The sequence below is a fragment of the Annulohypoxylon truncatum genome, assembly GCF_022578515.1.
Source record: "Annulohypoxylon truncatum strain CBS 140777 unplaced genomic scaffold F4807scaffold_1, whole genome shotgun sequence".
NCBI lineage: Eukaryota > Fungi > Ascomycota > Sordariomycetes > Xylariales > Hypoxylaceae > Annulohypoxylon > Annulohypoxylon truncatum.
The window spans coordinates 1,530,482-1,554,828 of NW_025953787.1; the positions used below are offsets into that span (position 1 = coordinate 1,530,482).

Genomic DNA, 24,347 nt, shown 5'->3' on the forward strand with positions numbered 1-24,347 from the left:
CGCTCTGCCGCGCGCCAAGCTCTAAAAGTCCCACGATGATCAAATGGTACTCATCAAATAATCATTGTGAATGGTGCAGGTTATACCTGTTTCGTATACGTAGACAAGTCAATGGGCTCTAGTCAAGTAAGGTAAACACGCGAAGACTCGAGATCGCAAAGAGTAGAAATAGTCATTCAGGGTATATATCTCCCACCTTCTCCCCTACCTACCAGACCCAACACTGAGGTCATTCCACCTCCTTCCCACCCATTGAACCCTCGCCTACCCAGAACCATCCGGCGCGCCCGTATTCACGCACCAAGGTCGTAGCAGATGCACTTCGTAGTCCTAAAATTGTAAACAAAAGCATGGCGGCTGCCATCCTTATTCTCCCAAGCCGACCGCCACGCCTGTAACATGTCATGGATCTCGCGGACGTACCTCCTCTCGTTCTTGTCTACTGACTGCTCGGCCCGACGCCAGGTCTCGGCATCGGAAAGCGCGGTTTCTTGTATTAAATCGAGGACGACGTCCGAGGTCTCGACAGCGGCGATCGGTCCGTCCAAGAATGTCTGCAGGAGCCTCGCGGCGTTGGCCTGGGCTTGCTCGATGACGACCAGCCGGTTAAATTTTTTCGACCGCGTCCCGGCCACGAGGACGCGCACCTCTTGGTCTGGATTTGGTGATACGGTTGCGCCTGAGGCGATAGGCGCTGCGCCACCAGCAAACTCGGATTGTTTAGCAGAACCGCGCTCGCGCAGGGCAATACGTAGCCATGGAAGGAGCTGAGAGGCCGAAATCTCTACGTCCGGCACCTCCTTGCGGTCCATGGTCCTGATCTTCAGCACGTTGTCCTGCTTGATGATTACAATCCATGAGTAAGTCTCATCGCGATTCCTAGACGTTAGTTCTTCCGGAGATCGTGAATCCCGAGCCAGCTCCGCGCTGATGTCGTGGGACCATAGCGTCGAAAGAATTTCAATGCCGGCCGTGCGAAGAGTATGTGCGTCGAAGCTAGCGACCAGGACGTCGCACTAAGTAATAATTAGATATTGTTATAGCATTCAAAAGAGGATTTAAAGTAGACTCACTCGTTTCGTGTTGAAAATCCCGGGAATTTCTTCCTCAGGCTTCTTCAAGAAAGCCTTCCCTCCGCTTTTTGGCGGCCGTGCTAATTTGTCCCATGCTAAGCTAAAACCAACTGCGTGAGGTCCTTCGCCTATCTTTGGCTGGTGAGCTTTAATTAAACTGTCGTAGCGACCGCCAGCCGCAAAGACATCTTTGAATTTCCTGTCATAGAGACACTGGAATAGCATTCCGCCGGAGAAAAAGTTCTCTTTGACGCTACTTAAGGGGTTGACGTAAATCTTCGCGTGGACTCCGAGGCGTTTGGTATACTCGACCACGTCCTTTAAATGAGCTAATGTCGGCTGTAGTTTTTCATACATTCGACTGCCTTCGAATATGGCCTTGAGCTTAGCGAATGCTTTTGCTGGTGTGTCTGGTGCTTTGTTAGTTGTTGCTTGAATAACTGTTGAATGGTGAAAGTTAAATGCCCACCTCGAAAATCGAACCGTTTCAGGTCCTCAATGCTCGTAGCTGATATTCCGATTATGGGTGATCGAAGCTCCGCTCGAATTTTTTGAAAAGTATAGGAATGGATATTAAGCTTGCTGAGAGACTCGGCGGTTTGCCTCCTTGCGCTTAAATCTACATTGCAGAAATCGAATATGAGCTGCAATAAATCGGAATGGCCTAGATGAAAGCACATTGGCGACGTCGAAGGGAACGTGTCTATAATTTCATCCAGAACCTTGATGACCTCAGCCTCCTTTAAAGCTAGGTCTAATGTGTCTGTAGAGACGATATCAAAATCAACCTCACCAATCATCAGTGGTTGGGCACCGCTTCGTCTGTCACGATAAACGCTGCCGAATGTGAAAGACTTTCGAACCCTCGAACAATTCGTATGTTTTGCCAAAACTCTAGCGTTCCCGAGCATGAGGTCAAAAGGCAACTGTACTACAGTACCACTTTGGTCCAGGAGCTGGACGACATCTTGATTTGGAGAGTAGTGGGAGGATCGGGGATAGATCGAGCTCCTGGGTGCCTCCACTGCACCGTGACGACGAAAGACGGATATCAACTCCTCCTTGACTGCACTTTGGTACAATAATTCCGTAGCGGTAGGGTTTGGTGCTGTTAAGTCCCAAGCGTAATCCTTTGTCGGTTCCACGGGTGTCGAGAATAATGCCGAGACGACTTTTGGGTAATACGGCGAGGCAGAGCTTGTGAGACTTGCGAGCGCCCTGCGTGTCGTCTCATTTTCCATCTGGATGGGCAACTTTCCACTTCTCAGAAGCTCAATACTACTAGGACGTTCTTTCACGTCATGGGTGACTAAAGAAAGCACGATATCCGACTTTACTTTGTCACCGGGCTGGAAATCATCGGGGAGCAGAGATGAATTTCCTAGTTTTCCTAGCTTATCCGCTCTTTCCATACCGACAACGGGATGGTAACACATCTCAAAGAATATTATACCTAGAGAATACATCTTCGATCGAGTTAGTTAGTAGTTACAAGGTATATGTTGGCGGCGTGTCTTACATCAACTTTCGATGTATATGAACCTGCGCCAGTCCTGCGGACTTCGGGGGCAACATAATAAGATGTTCCGATGCTTCTCGTCAAGTCACTGACATCTAGATTAGTTGTGATCGATTTGTCGGCGGCAAAGTGGCCACTAGTAGCCAATCCGAAGTCACCGATCTTAACATTGTTCACCCCATCAGGGCCGAGGCCGATGAAGACGTTTTCCGGCTTAAGGTCGCGATGGACTATGTTCAACCCATGAATATGAACCAAGCCCTCTAAAATCTGCCGAAATAAACGCCAGATCTCCTCTGCTTCCTTCCAAAGGTCCCTTTGAATCAGATCTCGCAGCGTCTTGTTCGCAGGATTAGCAGCTTACCCAGGGAGTACCAACTTGAATTGAATAACTCACCCTCTTCTCGCAATACTCCATGGAGATGTACATAACGGTTCTATAGTGTTTTTGTTGACTACTCCTGACCCTTGTAGGCGAAGGCATGGAGTCGTTAATAACAGAAACAACATCTGACTCGTCATCGTCATCATCTTCGCTTTCTTCTGATTCGTCATTTTCTTCAGTGTCTGATTCATCTGAACCGAATTCGATATTGGGGTGGCTTGAGGAAATGAAGTCCAACCCTCCAGTGCTAGTGGCGAATTGGATATCAATGCCTTGGGAATTGGTGTTTTTGGACTCGTTAAGATCTTCGGTGGATGTGTCCTCTTCCGAGTCTGATAAGTCGGGTATTTCCTCCAACCAAGTGTTATAATATCTCACCACCGCGGGGTGACTTAGCTGGGAAAGTAGCCTCACCTCTTTCAATATCTCGGTAAGACTTGATTGAGAGCGCTGGCTGATCTTCTTGATCGCGTAAATTTGACCATCTAGCTTCTTACGGGCTTTGACAACTTCGCCAAAGCCACCCTTGCCTAATCGTGCTTCTTCGACGAAATCTTCCTTATATCTAGAAGAAGTCGGTCCGCGCGTGGAAGAATCACGCCTAAGCCTTGTAGGAAACGCGTGCGTTAAGGAACTCAGAGATTGGGAACGAGAAAAGACGGAAGGGGTATCATCGACAATGACAGGTGCATCTGTTGCCAGAAACTCACTGGAGCTCAACTCAAACGCCCTTGGGCGTTTCTTAGGGTCAAGTTTGAAAAACCTAGCCACCAATTCGTGGAGGGGTCTGGACAAGGAGAGGGAATCCATTAGAATAGCTGGAGACTGATATTTTTGGAAGACATCTAGACCAAATATCATCTGTAGGAAAACGACTCCGAGATCCCATATGTCGGTTTTTTGGGTAAATTGCGGCCGTGAACTTCCAGCAATCTCCGGTGGCAGCCAATAGGTGGACCTTGCAGAGTTCGCAGACGCATTTTTCTGAGACCTACGGCAGATACGATACAATTCTCTTTCATATGCGATATCCGAAAGCTTAGGAATAACATCGCCTGTTGTTTCTCTGAAAAGAAGCACGTTTCCGGGATGAATATCTTGGTGAGTAATACCATGGCTATGCAAATGACCCAAGGCATTAAGAAGGTCCGCGGTCCATGAGCGAACTTTGCCGACATCAAGATGTCCCGCAAGATCAAGCAGCTCTTCTAGCGGGCCCTTGTCTGCTAGAGGGGTTAAGATTCGGGCGGTCCAGGCCATCGTGGCTGAATCGACGTCTCCATGATCTCGATCAATACGAAAATTTAATAACTCGAGAATGTTGCGGTGCGATATCTTCTTAACAGTCTCTAACTCCCCTTCCAAAGCTTGTAACTGCTTTTTGAATTGAGCGGATTCCTTGGAAGTCGATCGTAACTCGAATTCTTTAAGAACTAGGCTTGGCCCGTTTCTCCCGCCGGATATCTCAGGCCAGACACAGTACGTAGCCGCTACCTGTCCCTTGCGAAATTCACTTTTCCCCGTAACGACGTTGAAGATAAACGAATTTCCGACGGAGTCGGCAACTTGGCATGTTTGATCAAACTCAATTCTTCCAGCTTCTAAGATACGGGAGGTTTGAGAGTGATTATTACTTGGTGTCGCAAGCGTCTTATTTTTCTTCTTCGATTCCTTGACCCTTGTTCGTTGCCGGTCGACTTCTTTCTGTATCATGTCTTGCATCACTCTTTCTTCCTCTTTCATTGCATCCTGTCTCTTACGCGCCTCTTCCTCTTGCTGCTCTCGGGCCTGTTTGGCTAACTCGGCCTCATGAGCCGCCCTCTCCTCTTCTAACGAGGGCAAATCTAGTCCTTGAGCCTTTGCTTGAGCAGCGTCCTCAAGGATATCTTGGAGACCTTGTGCCAACTCATGGACCATGGGTTCTGGCTGCTCCAGCGCGACCAAAGCCTTCGGCTTCGTCTCGATAAACTTCTGCAGCTTAAACACCGTAGACTCCTTCAAGTTTTCCTCGTCCTTTAGACTAAGCAAAGGAGCAGACCTGGGGTAAGTCGCCGTGAACACAACTCCAAGAGTAATAGCCACTTCTTCGTCCGACAAAGCCTTGACGCGAATATCGAAAGATGGCTCGGATTTCTTCCATGCGGTGTTAGCAGCTTTATGCTCAATGTAGTCGTCGCCATAGATGGCTTGGAGAACCATAATCTCCTCATTCTGAACGTCAGTGTATTGCGTCTTGGGTCCTACATCCGGGCTGGCGGGCTTCAGCCCGGGATAAGTTGGGTCATTAGTTTTGGTGTTGAGCTGCTTGGGCCCTTTCCATGGTCCAGTCGGCTTCCAAGCCATTTTGATATTTCAGCAGATCGTTCGGTAAAGAGGATCGAACGAATGGAGACTCACGCAGCCGGAGCTGCACGTGGTCTACTGAGTTGTGGCCATATTGCAGCAACGATAGCATATGTAGAATAAAATCTGTATATCAAAGCAGGTTGGGTAGCGGTGAAACAAGTCAATGAGTACAAGTGACAGGTGACAGGTGAAGCTGCCATTAATTCATGGTGGGGTCCAATTCAGCTGCATACATTGGGTCCTAACGCCCCACTTCGATAGCTACATACATCATTTGGTGCATAGAACGAGTGCTCGAGCACCTAAGTTTCTATTTACATGTATACATGTGTAGATCTAAAGGTTCGTTCCTCAACTCAAATTACTAGAGTTTTGACCGAAAAACTCAGTTTCTGCAGGTACCTATTAGTTTAAATTTCCTCTAAGCAGGAGTAATTGAATAAAAATTTTCATATAGAGGGCAAACAAGTGATCGTCGTGAAATATTTAGTAAGTGACTTCGTACTAGCAACCTACCCACTTGTAAGGCCCCCACTTCAGCTGCCATTATCGATAAGAGATCCCAGTAGCGGCAATACCTAGTAGTATTTTGACGTTGCCCTGGCCTGGATTTCTAACTTTACTTCCCGAAGTAAACACTAGACCATCCAAACTTTTCTTTCGTTAACAACATTGAAAGTCTTCAATTCACCACCCCACACTTATACATCTACGCAAATATTCACGCCCAATTCACGTACGCATCCACAATTACACAATACCTAGCCTTTCGTCAATAAATACACTCTTCTGGGGATAGCTTGCACCTCGAGCAAAATGCTCGGATGGGCCCTTAAGAAAGGCCTTCAAGGTGCGACCGGCAAGAACGACGTGAAGAACGACACGAAGAACGACGCGTCTGGTGGAGGTAAGACGTGGTACAAGTTATAATTCGACCAACTATTGCTATTGCTGATACCAATTACCAAATAGATGACACTACACTAATCGAGGCCCCCGATACACCGGCTCCTGTTTTTGCAGCTCGTGCGATAAAGAACGCCATTTTCGGGACATCGAACGCGTCCGAAGCTACCACGGCTAACGAGAAGAAGCAAGCCAAGTTAGCAAAGAAGAACAAGCCTAGTGACAAAATCAATGGCAAAGCTGACGACGCGACTGGACCCATCATGCATTCACCCCCACCTACAAAGCAACCACTACAATCCCCTACCAAACAACCTACTAGCATATTGTTGACACCAGGCACTGGAACTGCCCGTAGGAAGCGCGTTTCGTTCAACCACGATGTTAAGGCCGGCTGTAGTTTGGACTCGAGCCCCTCGGCTTCTGCTCGCCAGCGAAAGAGGACAAATCTACAGCAAGCTCTAGAGAGATCACGCAAGAAGAGACCGTCTAGCATAGTAGAGGAGCAAGAGCCCCTGAGGACTCTTGACGAAAAATCAGAGGACGAGTGGGAGGATGACGTTGATGTAGAGGTTGAGGATCGTGACTCGACAGTGGATCTTAACGAGCCCCACTCAGAGTCAGGTAAATTCTGGAAAGCTGAATTTACTCGATACCGCGACGAAGCCATGGCCGATCTCGAGCGGATGGTGAAATTCAAGGCATTGGCTAAGTCCTATGCTAAGAAGAAAGATGCTGAAGCTCTAGAGCTAGCCCAGCAGCTAAAAGAGGAACAGTCGAAGGTAGCTAAGATGGAGGAAAAATTGGCTGCTATGACTACTCAGGCTACGGATAAGAGAAGACATAGCAGCGATGGTGAGAATGGGTCTCTGAAGGAGGAGTTAGCTAAGCAAACCGCTCTGGCCACGCGCTATCGAGAGCAAGTCAAAGATCTTACAGCCACTCTCAAGAATCATGAAGGCGACGCTTGTTCTAACCAACTTGAACGTGAGCGGCACATCAATACATCGCCTCGGACCGAAAAGACGTTGATTGATGTACAACGCGAGCTTAGGCGAGCACGCTCGGAATTGAAGCACATGGACAGACTTCGTGAGGAAGTCAAGAAGCTCAAGTCTGATCTGAGTGCAGCAGAGAAACGAGCAACCGAGCTTTCAGGGCGAGGTCAGCCAGATTCATACCGCACGAAGAATCTAGAGCTTGATCTGCGTGAGGCCCAAGACAAGTTACGCCGTAAGGACTTCGAGATGCGGGAGCTCAAGAATAATTATGACTCTTTGAAGAACGACGCCAAGAAGCGAACAGCCGAGGCTATACAAGTGTTGCAGGAGAAGAACGATAAGATCAAGAAGCTAGAGGAGCGAATTCAGGATCTCGAAGACGCGAAGCCCTGGGGTAAAGCAACCCGCGATTTGGTGTCCAACATCGGGTCTCTTGGCAAGACATCCGAGCCCCCTAAGCATGAGGGGATTAAAGCTGCACGCTACCCTAGACGCACGGCTTCAGTCGAATCTCTGAATCTTGAGAAGACTAAGAAGTCTCAACTCGGAGACGTGGAAGAGTCCAAGATGGGCGGTCGTTCTGGAAGGCGGCCTAACTCGCTCTTCACAGACTGGTCAGATAGTTATAAGGACATGAAAGGCCAGCTGAGTGACGAGAAGAACAAGCAGATGGCGGAGGACAAGAAGTTCAAGAATTCAATCATGGAGGATGATCCTCCGTCCCAGCCCGCCGCTAAGACGAAGAACTCGTTATTGTCGCAGCATGACACCGGTAGAGTCATGTCTAGTGTCCTTCAGAACCGACTGAACCAGGACGCCACTTCAATCCGCGCCCGTAGCGGAAGTTCTCGTGCTAACGAGTTCTTCAATCAAAAGCTTGCCGAAGCGCGTGCCGCGGCCCGTGCAGATAAGGATGCCGAAATGCATGGAGCTCGAAGTCCAGAAAAACCTCGATCCAAACGACCTTTGTCTTTTCCTGGTGAGACACCTACTTTCGATCTCGTGGAAGATAAATTTGCTCGAGTCGGTGGTCCCGAAGTCGAGCGCAGTTCTATGAATGCCTCTCGACCAACGCTATCTGCTGAACGAAAAGCAGCGGCACAGGCTCGTCTTGATCAGAAGAAGCGAGAGAGACAGAAGAACAGCGGGGATCGTAGCCGCGATAAGGAGAACGTCAAGTTCTAAGGCTACTGCTTGCTATTATGACTGAGATGTTTGAATGGCACGGATTAAGGATAAGGATTATGGCATTGATGGTTACATACATTGCATTGAACAGGCGTTGGGCCCCCTTTTACGTTGCAATTGGCGTTTTTATCGTCGTTGATTTGGGCATTCACTAGGGCTAGGGACGGGGTGAAAATGAGCTGAGGTGCTTGTGTGGAGTTACTGGTTAAAGATAACCTCTTGTAAGACTTTTTTGTACGGACTAAAACTTTGCTGTGCTGATAACCGCGTTGCCGACGTGGATTGCGCCAATTGCGCAGCTGATTGCAAGGCCTTACTAAGGTTTCTTGCCGAATGCCAAATTGATGAATTCCTTGATAAACACGTTTCCTTGCATACAGTGTTCCCTTTGATTATGAGATGATGAATTCAACCACAGACGAAGGGTCCCGCGAGGTCCTTGAAAATGAAATCGCAGATCTGGAACTTCGACTCCGAAGAGCTAAGGAACGGCTAGCAAAATCAGAGACCGCCACCATATCGCCGTCCCCATCAGCGCAATCCGCGCACCACTACCTACTCCTGCTCTCGGACTCCGCGCTGCCGCTAGGATCATTCGCCTTCAGCTCCGGGCTGGAATCGTACCTCGCGCACACGCGGCGGGCCCGCGCCTCTTCCTCCTACTCCTCTTCATCATTATCATCATCGTCATCTTCTTCCTTCTCCTCCTTCCTCCCGCTATCGCTATCGAGCTACGCGAGCTCAACCCTCCCCTTCGCGCTCGCGGCCCACCGCGACCCGCAGCCGGATAACGTGGCCGCGCTCGACGACGCGCTCGACGCGGCGATCGTGTGCACGGTCGGGCGGCGGGCGTCCGTCGCCCAGGGCCGCGCGCTGCTGAGCATCTGGGAGAAGAGCGTCGCGGCGACGGCGGATCCGGGGGCAAGGTTGAGGCCGTTTGCTGAGATGTTGCGCTCCTCTTCTTTCTCTTCCTCCTCTTTCAATCATAATTCAGCGAATGGGAGCGGGAGCGGGAAGGGGAGTAGGACGGACGGACCACCGCTCGTATCGGCGCACCTGGCGCCGCTGTTCGGCGCCGTGGCCGCGCTGTGCGGACTCTCGCTGCGCCAGACGGCCTACGTGTTCATGCTGAGCCACGTCAAGGCGCTGGTCTCGGCCGCGGTCAGGGCGGGGCAGTTCGGCCCCTACCAGGCGCAGCGCATACTCGCCTCCGCAGAGGTCCAGGCGTATCTCGAGGCCGCGATCGAGAGGGAGTGGCGCACGCCGATCGAGAGGGCGGGGCAGAGCGTGCCGGTGATGGATCTGTGGGTTGGGAGGCACGAGTTGTTGTATTCGAGGATTTTCAATAGCTAAGATGGATAAGATGGGTTCAATTTGGGTTAGGATATATGGATATATGTATGTATGTGTAAATGTTTGTGTATATGTGTGTATACGATAATGATGAAGTGCAGTGCATGAATGCAAGTTTACTCAATTTGATGCGCCGAGCAATGGTATCTATAGAATGCGCGTGGGCTTGTATATACAATTCATTATTCGATGTCTTGAGAACACATCGTGATCCCGTAATGTCTAGAACGCCTATTCGTCATCTTCGCTATCACTACCATACGCCACTAATGGTCCTGACGATGCCGCCTGGACTTTGGGAGCTGCCGAGACCTTCGCAGTCTTCAATGCTGCCAATGCACTGCTTGAAAAGATTCCTCCTGCCTGTTCTGCGTTCTGTTGTGGCGGCGCCTCAATTGCTGCGAGGGCAGAGGTGGCCCCATCACCGCCACCCGCGTCGCCATTTTCAATCATTAGCCGTTGCTCGTGCTCCAACTCGTAACCCTGTCTTCCTGCTGGATTAACCGCCTGCGCCCCGCGAGCAAAGTAGATATCATCCGGGGCCTCGTATCCCTCCAAGCCAAAGCTACTCTCGATCTTCCTTCGTTTCCTCGCCTCGGGGTCGCGGCCCTCGATCTCCGCTACGAACTCTTCCGGTAGTGCTCTCCGGATAGCCTCCGCGGCCTGCTCCTCGATGCGTCTCGCCTCACGGGCCTGAGCCATCGGGTTCGGATCCACCGTCGCCCATCTCACGTTGAGAACCTCCTCGTGATCCAAAGATTGATGGGCCATCGCCTCCTTGGCGAACTGCGCGTTCGCCTCGTTGGTGTAGGTGATGAAGGCGACGCCGCGCGTGTTCAGCACGCGTATACGCTCGACCTGGCCCCACTCGGCGAAGTGGCGGGCGACGATCTCCTCGATGTCGTCGGTGACGTGGATGCGGCCGACGTAGATGGTGCGGTTCTGGCGCATGAAGCTGCCGACGCCGCCCATGTCGTCGCGGTAGTCGGAGTGGCGGTCGCGGCCGAAGCAGTCGACGTTCGGGTTGAACAGGTCGTGGATCGTCGGCAGCCGGTGCAGGTACTCGCAGTCCTGGCCCTTGGGGCAGATGCCGCGCGCGAAGAAGAGGCAGAAGTACGACCCCGTCACCTTGTCCGCCCGCGTGTACCCGCTGTCCTTCGCCACGTTGCACCGCCCCTTCGCGTGCGTCTTCGACAGGTACTTGTCCTCGCGGTCGCCGCCCGACCACTTGTTGTACCAGATGTTGAAGATCGTGCCCGTCTGCGGTGGCGGCTCGGAGGTGATGAAGGACGAGTCGACCTGAGGCCGCGCCGGCCGCTTCTTGCGGATGATCTTTTTGACTTTCTTGGGTGCCGGCGCGGCCACCTCGGTGGATTGCGCCTGTTCGACTTCTCTTTCTTCGGACATGATGGGCGGTGTGGTTATTGAGGTGTTCTTGGAGATAAGGCTGGGAATTTCCAAGTTTTTGATGCGAGGCTACAAATTCAAACGTCCAAATGTTTTTTTTTATCAAAGTTTAGGTACTCATTAGTAGAATATCGGATAATAATATAAATGCAAGATACATGTATGGATTAAGCTTATGTAACAAAGGAGTTAGTTTATTTCCCCAGATTATTTCCCAACGCTATGGCCTGTTAGTTCAGCTCATAGACTCAAAGCTTGTCCCTGGCAGCCCTGGCTACAGCTTCGGCTTGGAGCTCCTGCCCGCAATAGGTATGGATAGATGTACCCCGCTAGCAGGGAGTGGACCTCGGTTTGACGGTAAGGGCCGGTCGTTGTTCCTTTCGCATCATACCATTACCTCGGAATCCTAATTCCATAAGTAGTTACGTCGCTTCAAACTCAATTGATTTTAGTTTTCTTGGAAATGATAGCTATTCACTTTCACTATTCCGAATTAATTAATCTAAGCTAAATACAACTGCCCAACATGTCTTCCGGAATTCCAGACATTGTGAGAAGAAACGCTAGACTCAAAACAATGCATCGGCTTACAAAGCGTCTAGGTGAAACATCGCGTCAGCGAAAGGGCGAAGAAGACGTTAGATATCGTGGCCAAGTTTGTCGACGAGGAGTGTATACCGTAAGCGTAAAGGCTCTTTATATTTATCACCAATATGTCTAACAACCGAATCAACCAGAGCGGATCCCGTCCTCGAAGCCCAGATCGGCGAAGGTTCAGCGCGATGGGACCACCATCCCCCTATTATCGAAGACCTAAAGGCGAAGGCGAAAAAGCTGGGTTTATGGAACATGTTCTTCCCTAAGGGCCACTATAAGGAATCACCAGGCTTCACGAACTTGGAATATGGTTTGATGGCCGAGTGGCTAGGCAAGTCGAGGACCGCACCCGAAGCCACGAACTGTGCAGCGCCGGATACGGGAAATATGGAAGTTCTAGCCAAGTACGGCAACGAAGCGCAGAAGGCACAATGGCTGAAGCCTTTGATGGAAGGCGAGATTAGGTCTGCTTTTCTCATGACCGAGCCCGATATCGCCTCGTCCGACGCGACAAACATCCAGCTTAGCATCACGAAGGATGGAAATGACTATGTCCTGAACGGATCTGTGTGTTCTCCCCCTAAATTTCCGCGTTTTATATCACACTAATGGCTTTAAGAAATGGTGGTCAAGTGGTGCCGGCGATCCTCGGTGTAAGATCTACGTTGTCATGGGCAAGACGGACGCGAACAACAAGGATCCTTACAAGCAACAATCCGTTATCCTCGTCCCCGCAAACACAAAGGGTATTACCATCCACCGCATGCTCAATGTCTACGGGTACGACGACGCGCCACACGGTCATGGTCATATTTCCTTTAAGAACGTCCGAGTCCCAGCCAGCAACTTGGTCCTTGGCGAGGGGCGAGGTTTTGAGATTATCCAAGGCCGTTTAGGACCAGGCCGCATCCACCATGCTATGCGCAGCATCGGCGCTGCTGAACGAGCTCTCGAATGGATGTTGATGAGGATCAATGATCCCAAGAAGACCCCTTTCAAAAAGCAGCTGAGGGAACACGGGGTAATCCTCGAATGGGTCGCTAAGTCGCGGATAGAAATCGACGCGGCACGGCTCATCGTCCTCAACGCTGCCGTAAAAATGGACGACTTAGGCCCCAAGGCAAGCTTGAAGGAAATCGCCCAGGCCAAAGTCCTCGTCCCGCAGACGGCCTTGACCGTCATCGATCGCGCCGTTCAGGCTTTCGGCGCAGCGGGTATCTGTCAGGATACGCCGCTCGCGAATATGTGGGCGCAAACCCGAACACTTCGGCTGGCAGACGGACCAGACGAGGTTCACTTGCAGCAAATGGGACGCAATGAAAACAAAAGGGGCAAGCAAGTCACGCAAAAGATTCACGGTCAGACTGAGAAAACGGAGCAGCTACTAAGGCAACACAACCTGAAGCGTTTCCAACCTGGGTCAAATATCAAGTCTCGGATATAGGAGCATTATTGGCATAGATACGTTTTGTATTATCCATTTCGGGCGGTAAATGATTTATTCTTATCTGGGCGGTACAATGTAGTAGCATCTGTCTCCAGCGCATTTCGGAACGAGTTCCTTGTATGAATGTTTTCCCTTGTCCAATAATTGATATTCTTCAAAAGCTTGCAAAGCCCTTGGGGGCCTGGATTATTCAAAAGCAGCAGCATTGGTAGAATGATATTACATCCTGAGATATCGTTGGTATACTACGGGTATCCAACTTGCGCCTATCCAGGCACTGGTGACTGAGAGGAGTGAATATCAAATCCATCATACTTAAGGAAGTATCATATTACCCATTGACCTATTAACTCATGAACGTGCGTAACATAGATGGACTAGTATACTGACGGCCTTTCTAATTTGCATAGATCATCTCTAATTTCAAGAACTGGTACTATTCGCAGTGGAGCCGACATAAACGACTTATATGGCAGCAATACTATTAGACAGATCAGAATACGTTTACCAAGAGGTTAGGAGGGGTGTGAACACGCTGTTATGATCGCTAGAGCCTTATCCGATTTGAACTGTAGTCCCAATACTAATATCGCTGCGAAGGTAGCCGTGAATGCAAGTATGAGACCAATACGAACTATCAGCCTCTCAGCGAAATAGAAGACTATGATGGGCAATTCTGGAAAGATGCTCGCAATAATTGTCGAGATCGATCGATCTAGGGTGCCAGCCGAGGAAGTATTGACGTCGTGAGGCTTGTCGGGGTCGTTGCCGCGACAGAGCAGTTGTGATATAGAAGCGAAGATAGCACCTACACGAAAGACTAGTCCATCATTGGCCTTCAAACGCGTAGGAGTCATCAACCCTTTCTAGCTTAAATTCGCCCGTGGGCATCTGGACGTTCTAGACGTCTTCAACATGTCACCGGATGCTACTTCGGGTTCATCGTATGTTCCTAATGCAACTTCCACTCTGTCCGTGGTAACTTAACTGACAGTTTGTGCGCAACCCCTATGTCCCTCGAGACTCTCCTGCGTGCCGGCAATTTGACAAGAGCTTCACAATCTCGTCAGCACAAGAGAAATGCGGGCTTAGACCATCATAACTGTGCCGTCTGACGGAGGAAACCCCTACATTATGGGTGGAACCAAGATAGGAGCAGGCAAAACTGCTATCCACTCCGCTCCGTGAGAAGTATATCCTGAATGAGCATGGGTAAGTAACTCTATTGACCATTAAATCGCGTAGGCTACCTAACAAATCGATCTTAATATGACATAGCAAAACAACGACAGAATCTAGCCTTGTGGCATTTACATGGGCTCCCGATGGACCATGGATTGCGCATATAGAACGACGCAATTCAAAATTGGGTGCACTACGGTGAACATTCGACGGAATACCATAGCGTTCCGTGTGATGATAGGGGTCGGGTTGGCGTATAACTACCTGGGAACCACCGCGATATTAGCCCTTGGGTGATCTAGAGCTTCGCATATTACCTTGTTCCATACGTTATGAGTAATTGTTATCCTTTACCTACCACCTTACCCTACCTCCTTATTATATGCTTTCAGCTAAGCCACGAGGCACTGGAGGCATTGTGCGCCTAGAATTAGATTAGTTTCTCCAGACTTTCACGTAGATGTTCGAGTATATTGTTAGCTCATCACAGCAGGGTCGGTCAGTATGTATGTGTGGTAGAAGGTGACTGTATTGATCCCCGAGTTTCGAAGTTTTGAATAGGAGACTTTACGGTATGCCACCAGAGGTTGCCTTGAGGCCAAAACCATCAGTCCCCAACACAACTAGTCTCCATGATGTGGCATGAGGAGCACTTGCTAGACCTTAGCAGTTCCTTTCTCAATATCGTTCATTCCCTAATTTTTTATTTATTTCATTTCTGCCGCCATCCTTGGCTTCGCTGGTGCCTCGATCTCTAAGACTGGCACAGTCGTAATGAGGGCATTTAGAATGCCACTCTGCGCTGGTGAAAGTATATCCCGCTAAGTCGTTCAGGTCCTCCCATCCATGTTCACCTACATCGTCTAGATGAAATTCACCTTAGGCGCTCAAGCGCCTCCATCGTCCCGTTCTCCTACTGTCCGTGTTGCCAAGGAGATTCATGCTCACCTGCTCAGTTCTCTCACCCACGCCCTCTGACCCGAGAGGACTCCGCAGAAGGGCAGAGGCGGCTCAGCATGTGTATATCACAAGAGACTGGGTCGGTCTCACTCTTGGGGTCGTAAAGTACGGGTGGCTGAAAACCATGACAAGAAACATCCCAAGGGCCAGGCCCTAGGTGATCTGGACTCTGCACAATCTAATTAATAAAACGGTCGCTTTCAAACGGGGGAGACATAGGAACACGGCAAGGGTGATTGGAGGTAGGACTTACCCTTCAATGCTTTGAGTCCTCGGACAACCCCGAAGAACCGGAACATGTACTGGTAGCGGCGCGTGTTGGCTCCGATGGAAGCTTTGTAACCCTACGTAACCTCATAATGGGCTTCCATGTTGACATCTTTGTAGAGGCCAACTCCGAGGCATATGTTGACTGAGATTAGACCGATGTTGAAAAATACCTACACATCACGAAGAACAAAAGCGTTCGTTTTGTTCTAGCCCCGGTTGATGGCTAGTGATGGAAACGAACCGTTCAAAGGTGAGGATGATCGTAAGTTATTAATTGTTTATTTTAGTAGGTAGGTAGGTAGGTCGGATTGTTTATTGATTTGTCGAATATGCCGTGAGGACAGCTTATTGTTTTTAGGATTCATACACGATAAGCCGTAGAGGCAGTTGGTGATCCGGGAGATGCATGGTTGCCTGTTGTTTACTCTTGAATATTTCCAAGGTTACCTCTGTATCTAGGTAGAAACGAAGCCAAGCAAGTGAGTCATCCTTATGGCTCTCGAAAATTGCCGGGAATGTGTTGCATTGCCGGGATAAAATATTGAAATGATTTGGTGGGAAAAGTTGTTGATGGGACGTTTAAGTGTTGTTTGACGTACCTAGCTGTGGGGTCCCGAATGTTTATGCCTGGTAGGCATGTAGTGTAGTACCTTATTGTCACGCTACGGGGGTTTAAACGTTTTATGTGGGGTACCTAGATTACTGGGCAACTGCCCCTGGTAACTGCCCTAGTAGCTGGTAAACTGCAACCACTCTGTCACCAATAAAGCTACCTTGGTACCTGGCTTAGTAGCATAACAACTGCCGTTCACGGGCCCATTGAAATGGTTACCTGGTCAACTAGGTTAGTGCTTTCTGTATTTTCTTTCCAAGGTCCACATCCTGACTGATCCATGGCTCATTCTTTTCTAGAAAAGAAAAAATCCCCACTGCAAACACTCGTTGATCATTTCACATGCACAATTAAATACAAAGTCCTTCGTCGCATTCTTCATTGGATACGCAAAGACTGTGCATCTCCAGAGATCATTCATTCTCGTGCAATTGCAATTATCGCCTTCAATATTCACTCCTACAATACTTCACAGCACTTTGTAACGCATCGCCTGTTGTTGAATTCTGCCAACCACTGTCAACTCTGCAATATTGTCGGCTTGATTATCTCCCACCTGCCAATTTTGCTACGCATTCCTCAGCACGATCCGCTCTCCTCCCGCGAACACGCCTTACGATCTTGCAGTTTTGCAATAAACAACAGACAACTTTACTAGTCAATATTCACGCAGTTAACACAATGGGTTCTGCTCTGTCCGAGAAGGATGTTAATGTCCCCGTCCAGACCCAGGACGCTACTACTGCCAACAATAACGGCAAACCCGCTGGTGCCAAGGCTCTAGAATACCATCGTCAGATGCTCCAGTCCAAGATGGCCGACGAGAAGTACGGCCTCATTAGTCCTACACCCATCACCAACTACACCAATCCTGCTGGCATCCCTAGCAATGCTGTGGCTCCTCCCATGCAGAATCCCCAGAGTCTCATCATTGCTAACATGAGCCCCGCCAACAACAGACAGCAGCAGTACATCTCGCCTTCTGACAGCATCATGAGCCCCGCTACCGCCAAGTTGAACGCTTTCAAGGGCCGAGTCGCCGGCCGGTAAGTACACTTTTACTTAGCAATTCCTATCGCACATTCAAAGTTTGATTGTATTAACTATGGTCTCTACGTAGTGTCAAGCCCAAGTCGCTCTTCGCCCAGACTTCCGCCAAGAAGTTCGACACCAACGACGTCTTCGGCTCTAAGAACGCTAAGGGCGCTCAGGATTCCAAGGACGACAAGGACCCCCCGACCGAGGACCAGTCCCGACCTACCCAGTAGATACATCCTACTGTTCCCTTTGGTGCCTTCGGTTTACTGGACGGTGTTCTGAGTTATTCTCTTCTGGTCGATGATTTGACTTTGTCTCTTGCGTTATGGCGGTACAGGGACGTGCAATGGCGTTGGTGGAAGGGAGTTAGCTCTTGGGTCATGAACAGGGGATCCCTTCTTAAGATGTAACATAGGAGGGACTCGATGCTTTGATAATTCAGCATCATGAATGAATCACGAAACTAAAACATAGGTTGCCTTCCTATGCTCTCTTCAGGGAGTATTGCACGATTGAAGATGCTATGCTACGCCTTGTACCCGCTAACTACGTAGACCACATCTTCGTCTGCCACGACATGTCCTAAGCCAACCCTCTGCGGAATATGTCTAGCACTCGCACCCCATACTAACGAATACTTGTAGGTATCCTTCAGAGTTCTGTGGATTCGGTCGCAAACATCCTCGATGGTGGCATTATTCCGTACGATCAACGCCTCACTGAAATCAGGGTCTATGCCTTTCCTCTTCGTGTAAATCCTAATCAGTTGCAATTCCTTCCAACACCGATCCACCACATCCTGAATACCAAGATCTAATTCGCAACTCATCACGACGGTGTTTGGCTCGCGTGCTAATTTGTCTAGGAAGTCGAGCGAGACGCTGTCGATCTTGTTGTAGACGTAAAGACACTTGATGTATTTCCGGTGGTCCTTCATGATGACATCAATTAAATCGTCGACTGTTGCCTCATCATCTCGGACTAGGACCTCGCAATTCAGCATCTTGTAGTCTCGCAAGATGTTGTACACCATCTTCTCGTCTAGATGTTTCGGCGACGACTGAAAATTGATTTTCATCCCTCCAGCTTTCTTAGCTTTCAGATATATGTTCCTAGCCCCAGTTAGTCTTCTGGATTAGGAGTGGAAGTAGATCTAGCTTTAACTTACGGGGGTTCCCTATTCAGCCGAATGCCGACGGCTTCTAATTCAGCTTCTAGCAAAGCTCTTTGCTCTGCTCTCTTGGTAGCATCTAGGACCATGAGGATGAGGTCGCTTGTCTTGGCAGCCGAGATAACTTGTCGCCCTCTACCCTTGCCTTCCGCGGCTCCTTCGATAATACCGGGCAGATCAAGTAGTTGAATTTCTGCTCCACCATACTCAAGCACGCCGGGAATAGCAGTCAGAGTTGTGAAGGCATAGGATGCGACTTCGGATTTCGTTTTCGTGACTTTGGATAAGAATGTCGATTTGCCCACCGACGGGAAGCCCACCAGTGCTATTCGGGCATCACCACTCTTGCTGACATCGAAACCAGCGCCACCCCCACCACCCGCTCCAGGACCAGGTTCGAGAAGTTGCGCTCGTAAGCGTGCGAGTTTCCTACCCAATTTTCATCATTAGAAGAATCCCACAATGTTCCTGAATATGATCATACCCTTTCAGAAGTCCAAGATGGTATTCTGCAACTGATATTAGTACGATATTCTCATTATGGGGGTAATTATGACCTTACCAGTGGCCTTATTCTCTGTACATCAACCAAAAAGTTAGAACATTGGCCATCCAAGAGAATCGGTTACGGGTTCTTACTCTGCGTCCTCTTCATCTCATCCTCAATCCTATGTATAGTAAGTATATGAAGCAACATTACAGAATACACGGAATTCAACTTACTCCTTGATCTTCTCCGTTATGTTCACCATCTTGGCGGCTTCAAGTTTTGAAGTTTCACTAGGTCGTCAATCAGCGCGCTCTGGTCGGCGCAAATCTCAAAGTCGTCCGCCGACGCTGTCTAGATTCCAATCCCGGAATCGCGAGTATACAGAGAATATCTATCATACCTTAGTAACAAGAGCTATGTTCGTCAGGTGATATTTGACTTCAAATCGTGAAGAAGCCGCGATTCATCCAAGTCCTTGTCGGAGTCTTACTTACCCCACTACCCCACTTTTTGGCGGCAGAATTTCAACGTGGGGTTTTAACCAATACACTCTTCCGCACCTACCGCCTTCCTTATTTGTTTACCCTTATAAATTGCCCCCGAGTTTATCAGTGAACCAACTTAAAAGACATCCATAAGTCTCGCTTATAATCTTATTTTGATACCATTTGACCGTGGACTTCAAGGAACAGCTTCACTAATGTATGGTCATCCTGATAGATAAGTTCACTGCAAAAGTCGAGGTTAGCTAAGCTAATCTACTAGGCACTTATCATTCTATAACCATATTATTGATTCTAAATTCCTGGAGTTTGAAACGGTATGGATACTACAAGAAGGATAGTTTAGGTAAGCTATGGAATATGGTTATAACCCAATCACATCGCTTGGAAACGAGCTGGAGCTGGAGCTGGAGCTTTGAAGCATGCATATGCGGCGGGTACATCGATATGTCGAGATCATTCCACCTTATTCCCATATTTAGTCCCTTGCCAACTCAAAACAAGCAACGACTTCAATTTCAAGCAAGCAAACTGTAATTCATTAGTTGTTGAGCGATGATTAATCTCATCCATTTTACATCCCGCCCCTTTTTGCTTTTGCATATAATCCGAAATCAAGCAGCAACTGTAAGGGTGATATGTATTAAAACTTACCTACATACAAACTTGCAAAACGATTTGCCACGAGGAAGCGGATAAGTATCGTGTGTTTGAAGTCCTTGAACTCAAGTCGCCGACAGGAAAAGAGGCGGATGCCTGGATTATGTGATTCGGGATGAGGTCAGTCAATCACGCTCTGCTACGTATATGCTTATCCTGGAGCTTACAAATAACTGGGCGATGGCTTGATCAATATGTTGGATAGAATGCTGCAAAGCGAGACTCGTCTATTCGCGGTCTATGGGGGTATGAACGGGGTTCAAAACCCGAGGGTTCTATCTTCCCTCTTTAAGCTCTTCAATATGACTCCCTAGAGATCATTCAATCGTGATCTTCCGATCTTAGCTAGTTACACAAGACGCCATAGCTGGCTACGACCATCAACTTTTTCTCTGATCGCCCTTAGAAAAAACGCAAAACGCAAGTAAAAAGATCCCTGAGCCAAGGGTCGCAAACGCCAATTTTATGCAAATGTCTCGAAAGAAAATTGGGACTGAAGGGAATGAGGACTATGTAAGGTCCTCTCTATTGGAACATCATGATTTTCCGCCACCGAGGAGCTTCGGCACTGCCTTCCAGGTCTGGTGTTCTGGAAGCTTGACGCGACCGAAATTCTCATCGAGATCGAGGATCATCTTCAAAGCATTTCGGCTACGAGCGTGAGGCGATGCGACGTCCTTCTCCTTGATCGTATCAACAACGTCCGCGACACCGGTGTGAATCTGTTCCTGCTTTGCCTTGCCGGGGAATGGCAGGACGCTCTGAAGAACTTCGTACGCCGCAAGCGTAAAGCCAAATTGCGGGGATGATCGAAGGATACGGGCCGGTCCGCCTTTGAAGAAAGCTCGGAAACCTTCTTCCTTCATAATCGTGGTTGCGGCGTGTCGGAGACCGGTGTAGTTTGTGTCACCCTTACGTGCTTCGACCTGCAGACGGGTCTTGATCACATCGCACGGAGTGGTAAGGTATGCAGCGGGCATACCAGCTATGGCACCGGCTGTGAGAAGCTGGACGACGCCAAGCTTCTTGGTTGGGGACTCTCCAAAGAAATCTTTCTTGAGATGGCTGTACGTGGGGAAGTAGATGGCCGAGAAAGGAACGTCGCGGAGTAAGCATGCAGAGGCACCCTTGTAAAGGCCTGCGAGACCCAAGTTCTTAACGATCCACATCGCAGAGCGCTTCTGGGCGCCTTCAGTAGCTTTCGCAACTTCTCCCTGAACTTGTAGTCGAATCTTAACAATCTCAAGAGGATTGGTGAAGACCTGGAAACATAAAATTAGCAACCCTAACTCCACATCACCAACAAAAGCAGTCCGAGTTAAGACTTACAACTTGGCAACCACCAGCACTACCACCGGCCAACACTTCATATTCCCACGAAATATGACCTGTTTTAGGGTCTGTGAACCAACCTCGAACAAGATCATTCACCGTAAGCTTGATGGCCTTTTCTGGTGCGACACCAACCAGCTGGGGCAAGACTCCCGAATATAAACCACGGAAACCTTCATTCGTAACGACTTTTCTAAAACAATCAACTGAGTTTTTGTAAAGGCGTTGTCCCGGATCGGCACCTCGCTGGTTCTGCATTCGTGTCTTGACCAGGTCGATAGGATACACCATGAAGGCGCCAAAAGCACCTGCCATACTTCCTAGGACAAAGTTGTACGCCGACTCAACAACCCGATTCAGAATACCCTGTGTTACAGACTTGGTCTTTCCTTGGGCTCGGCGGGCTGCGGCTTCTTCGGCAACACCGCGGTATCTCCATGAAGGATCCAGGACTTTGGCGAAGTCTGAGAGACCTAATCGGCCTGATGGTTCGTCTAAGCTGGCGAAGTGGAAGAGGATGTCTGCTTCCATAGGGGTGAACAAAGAGAATCGAGTAACTTTGGCAGCCTCGTTCAAGAACTCCGTTCTCGTAATCTTCCCATCGGCGCTCTTCTGACAAGCCTTGCGAATGATGAGCTCCACCAAATCCATCTCCATTATCATGTTCTGGAAAGCTCGGACATTGGCATACGATATCCTGCTGCTGGCGGAGACATTGCACAATGTTGTCAAATTATCCAACAAGTGGTCAGATAACTTGTGCTTCGCCGTCTCTAGAATAATTCTCGCAAAGTCCTCTGGTTCGATATAACCATCCTTATCCCTATCGAAACGTTGGAACGCTTGCCTGATTCTCTCGCCCTGGAGACCACGGAGCATCTGGGAGAATTCTGGGTAAGAGAGGACATGTCTCTTGTACTTGTCCCCAATGTACAGCTTTGCCCACTCACAATCCCAGTCAAATGGAATACTGTCGGGTCCCTTGTTTTGCTCGTAGAGTCGTTTGAAGTCGTCATACTTGACAATCCCGGTACGGCCGATATCAAAAAGACGGAATGCGATCTCGTATTCGGCATCGGGTTTCGTCAGGAGGTTCTCGAAGGCCGCCCAATCGCCAATTGTTATCTTACCAGTCCCTCGACGGTCAGCTACACGAAAGAGGAGACCATACTGGTCACGACCGATCTTGTGCTACAAGGAAGGGTAAAAGTTAGCGACAAGAAGTTACTCATTAGCTTGCAGGAACATTGGTAGCTCACGTAGTCTTGTTCAGGTGGCGCAATGGCTGAGATGAATTCCTCAGGTCCCATGTATAACTCCCCGGTTTGCTCATCCTTGATTGCATTGTTTAAAAATGAAGCGCGATGCGAAGAAGACAACTTAGCAGGCTCCTCGGAGCCCAGGAGGCTCTCCTTAACCGCTTCCTTCACAGTCGTAGAGGTCGACATTTTGGCGTGGTCGATTTGCGACGTTAAAGGTGGGCGTCTCGGTTATTGTGAAGCGCGGACAAAGGGAAGCTTAGGGATTAGTTTTGTGAGTCGTGAGAAAGTCGGCTTATCGATTAGCGCACCGAATTGACCAACTTTTTGAGTAATATTCACGATCGTTCGGTTAAGGAACGCCGATGCAGGAGTGAATAGCGCGTGAACTCGGGGAACCTCGGGATCCCGTCGACAGGGTTACTAGACGGAACTTGGAAGGCTAGAGTATGCGGCGGAAGGTGATATGAACATCAACGAGGAAAATGAATTCCGATCAGGGAGTATGGGGGAAAAGGGTCGAGCGGTTTTCCGCAAAATTGTGTGCCGGGCTTGTGATGCTGTCCGAAGAAAGAGAGAATAAAAAAAACTCGCAGAGTGATTTAATTTTTGTAAACGGCGCCTGAATTTGCTGGGTTGAACCAAGGTCGTAGTATCCCATGACTCGCATCGGTCTCCTTCCAATCCTAAAATCCCTAAAGTCAATGGACCTAACTGTCGGGTGGGCGGGTGTTCCTGACCGGTTCGGGTTACTGCTGTTGGTAGAATCTTTCGCTATATCATTCTTCCGGTCGTTATCAGCCCCAGCACGCCTCGCCTATCTCTTATCGCCGCATCTCTGCTAGCCCCTTACGCCGTAGCGCCACGCTAGGCCCACTGGACTGAATCGTAGCTTCCTAAGCTTCCCGTACGGCTTCCCCGCCTAAGAAGTTCCCCAGCTTAATCCCCAGTTTCTTGTCCCCTGTCGATCGTCCTTAGTTCCCCAGAATCTTCATTCCAACTGAGTGGAAGCTTTTGCCTACTGGTAACTTCGCCATGTCTAATCTTGGGATCTAAGTCTGAAATACAAACTTAGATCAAACTAAGATTCAAAGTCCAGCATCATCGGAATCATCGGAATCTATCAAGTGTCAGCACTTACAGAGAGAGAATGAAATCATAATCAATCATGGCCGCTGCCATCGTGGTCATTGGAACTCAATCATCTGATGAACATGAAGCAGAAATACCAACACAAAAAGATCATTGTTGGTCATTGAGTAAACCTTGGGGAGAAGTCCCACGCGCTCCTTACAAGCCACGAGACGATGATCATATACATCGTCACAAGTGTCCAAGTTGGATGGGAGACAAGGTTAGATACGCGACCGGATGTCCGACACGTATTAAGAAGCAAGAAAAAGCCGCCAGGCCGGTTTGGTCTCAAACTAGCCAAAGCACGGGCTTCAAGAACTCACATTTTCTTAGCGAAAACTCCAAAGATTTATTGTTGAGGGAAAACGGCTGTTTTTTATTATTACGCGACCAGCTCATATATCAAGCTTCAAGATCTCGAGTAACCCGATTCTTGGCGGGTGACTCCGAATCTCCTCGGCAAAATACAACAACCTAGTCCCGGCTCTTACGAACATGCAGATTGCACATGAT

At 49.1% G+C, this 24,347-nt stretch overlaps 7 protein-coding genes across 7 annotated transcripts; 3 read left to right on the forward strand and 4 right to left on the reverse strand.

Moving 5' to 3' along the window:
- Window positions 1–153: 153 nt before the first annotated feature.
- Window positions 154–5,508, reverse strand: F4807DRAFT_405444 (serine/threonine-protein kinase gcn2). Its single transcript, XM_047996217.1, has 5 exons — window positions 2,990–5,508; window positions 2,593–2,931; window positions 1,543–2,539; window positions 1,074–1,483; window positions 154–1,016 (listed from the first exon to the last, which is right to left on the reverse strand). The coding sequence occupies exons 1-5, from the start codon at window positions 5,318–5,320 to the stop codon at window positions 294–296; spliced, it is 4,800 nt and encodes a 1,599-aa protein (XP_047859518.1). The 5' UTR covers window positions 5,321–5,508; the 3' UTR covers window positions 154–293.
- A 3,108-nt stretch (window positions 5,509–8,616) lies between these two features.
- Window positions 8,617–9,887, forward strand: F4807DRAFT_16773 (UreF-domain-containing protein). Its single transcript, XM_047993421.1, has one exon. The coding sequence runs from the start codon at window positions 8,818–8,820 to the stop codon at window positions 9,769–9,771; it is 954 nt and encodes a 317-aa protein (XP_047859519.1). The 5' UTR covers window positions 8,617–8,817; the 3' UTR covers window positions 9,772–9,887.
- On the reverse strand, window positions 9,877–11,386 carry F4807DRAFT_405447 (uncharacterized protein). The gene has a single exon (XM_047996218.1). It carries the CDS (start codon window positions 11,176–11,178, stop codon window positions 10,003–10,005), a length of 1,176 nt encoding a protein of 391 aa, XP_047859520.1. The 5' UTR covers window positions 11,179–11,386; the 3' UTR covers window positions 9,877–10,002.
- Window positions 11,387–11,437: 51 nt separating this feature from the next.
- Window positions 11,438–13,650, forward strand: F4807DRAFT_405449 (acyl-CoA dehydrogenase NM domain-like protein). The gene is made up of 5 exons (XM_047996219.1): window positions 11,438–11,535; window positions 11,601–11,728; window positions 11,781–11,857; window positions 11,916–12,342; window positions 12,395–13,650. The coding sequence occupies exons 2-5, from the start codon at window positions 11,705–11,707 to the stop codon at window positions 13,217–13,219; spliced, it is 1,353 nt and encodes a 450-aa protein (XP_047859521.1). The 5' UTR covers window positions 11,438–11,535; window positions 11,601–11,704; the 3' UTR covers window positions 13,220–13,650.
- A 2,778-nt stretch (window positions 13,651–16,428) lies between these two features.
- On the forward strand, window positions 16,429–17,772 carry F4807DRAFT_405453 (uncharacterized protein). The gene is made up of 3 exons (XM_047996220.1): window positions 16,429–16,477; window positions 16,531–17,293; window positions 17,368–17,772. Exons 2-3 carry the CDS (start codon window positions 16,929–16,931, stop codon window positions 17,513–17,515), a joined length of 513 nt encoding a protein of 170 aa, XP_047859522.1. The 5' UTR covers window positions 16,429–16,477; window positions 16,531–16,928; the 3' UTR covers window positions 17,516–17,772.
- On the reverse strand, window positions 17,773–19,445 carry F4807DRAFT_405462 (P-loop containing nucleoside triphosphate hydrolase protein). The gene is made up of 7 exons (XM_047996221.1): window positions 19,347–19,445; window positions 19,180–19,236; window positions 19,096–19,124; window positions 19,019–19,033; window positions 18,941–18,965; window positions 18,454–18,885; window positions 17,773–18,397 (listed from the first exon to the last, which is right to left on the reverse strand). The coding sequence occupies exons 2-7, from the start codon at window positions 19,206–19,208 to the stop codon at window positions 17,812–17,814; spliced, it is 1,116 nt and encodes a 371-aa protein (XP_047859523.1). The 5' UTR covers window positions 19,209–19,236; window positions 19,347–19,445; the 3' UTR covers window positions 17,773–17,811.
- Window positions 19,446–20,315: 870 nt separating this feature from the next.
- On the reverse strand, window positions 20,316–23,150 carry F4807DRAFT_16937 (mitochondrial carrier). Its single transcript, XM_047993445.1, has 4 exons — window positions 23,012–23,150; window positions 22,701–22,958; window positions 21,439–22,632; window positions 20,316–21,371 (listed from the first exon to the last, which is right to left on the reverse strand). The coding sequence occupies exons 2-4, from the start codon at window positions 22,887–22,889 to the stop codon at window positions 20,646–20,648; spliced, it is 2,109 nt and encodes a 702-aa protein (XP_047859524.1). The 5' UTR covers window positions 22,890–22,958; window positions 23,012–23,150; the 3' UTR covers window positions 20,316–20,645.
- Between the last annotated feature and the right edge of the window lie 1,197 nt (window positions 23,151–24,347).

Bases quoted from the DNA above. Each gene is read 5' to 3' on its own strand.
- F4807DRAFT_405444 (XM_047996217.1), bottom strand. From the start codon at position 5,320: ATGGCTTGGAAGCCGACTGGACCATGGAAAGGGCCCAAGCAGCTCAAC. The intron at 2,932-2,989 runs GTGAGTTATTCA...CCTGCGAACAAG, and splicing joins TGGAGTATTGCGAGAAGAGG to ACGCTGCGAGATCTGATTCA. The intron at 2,540-2,592 runs GTAAGACACGCC...ACTCGATCGAAG, and splicing joins CATATACATCGAAAGTTGAT to ATGTATTCTCTAGGTATAAT.
- F4807DRAFT_16773 (XM_047993421.1), top strand. From the start codon at position 8,818: ATGATGAATTCAACCACAGACGAAGGGTCCCGCGAGGTCCTTGAAAAT.
- F4807DRAFT_405447 (XM_047996218.1), bottom strand. From the start codon at position 11,178: ATGTCCGAAGAAAGAGAAGTCGAACAGGCGCAATCCACCGAGGTGGCC.
- F4807DRAFT_405449 (XM_047996219.1), top strand. From the start codon at position 11,705: ATGTCTTCCGGAATTCCAGACATT. The intron at 11,729-11,780 runs GTGAGAAGAAAC...CAAAGCGTCTAG, and splicing joins CTTCCGGAATTCCAGACATT to GTGAAACATCGCGTCAGCGA. The intron at 11,858-11,915 runs GTAAGCGTAAAG...CGAATCAACCAG, and splicing joins GTCGACGAGGAGTGTATACC to AGCGGATCCCGTCCTCGAAG.
- F4807DRAFT_405453 (XM_047996220.1), top strand. From the start codon at position 16,929: ATGGGTTCTGCTCTGTCCGAGAAGGATGTTAATGTCCCCGTCCAGACC. The intron at 17,294-17,367 runs GTAAGTACACTT...GTCTCTACGTAG, and splicing joins AAGGGCCGAGTCGCCGGCCG to TGTCAAGCCCAAGTCGCTCT.
- F4807DRAFT_405462 (XM_047996221.1), bottom strand. From the start codon at position 19,208: ATGGTGAACATAACGGAGAAGATCAAGGA. The intron at 19,125-19,179 runs GTAAGTTGAATT...TACTATACATAG, and splicing joins ATAACGGAGAAGATCAAGGA to GATTGAGGATGAGATGAAGA. The intron at 18,886-18,940 runs GTATGATCATAT...AAAATTGGGTAG, and splicing joins CATCTTGGACTTCTGAAAGG to GAAACTCGCACGCTTACGAG.
- F4807DRAFT_16937 (XM_047993445.1), bottom strand. From the start codon at position 22,889: ATGTCGACCTCTACGACTGTGAAGGAAGCGGTTAAGGAGAGCCTCCTG. The intron at 22,633-22,700 runs GTGAGCTACCAA...CCTTCCTTGTAG, and splicing joins CGCCACCTGAACAAGACTAC to CACAAGATCGGTCGTGACCA. The intron at 21,372-21,438 runs GTAAGTCTTAAC...TTATGTTTCCAG, and splicing joins GTGCTGGTGGTTGCCAAGTT to GTCTTCACCAATCCTCTTGA.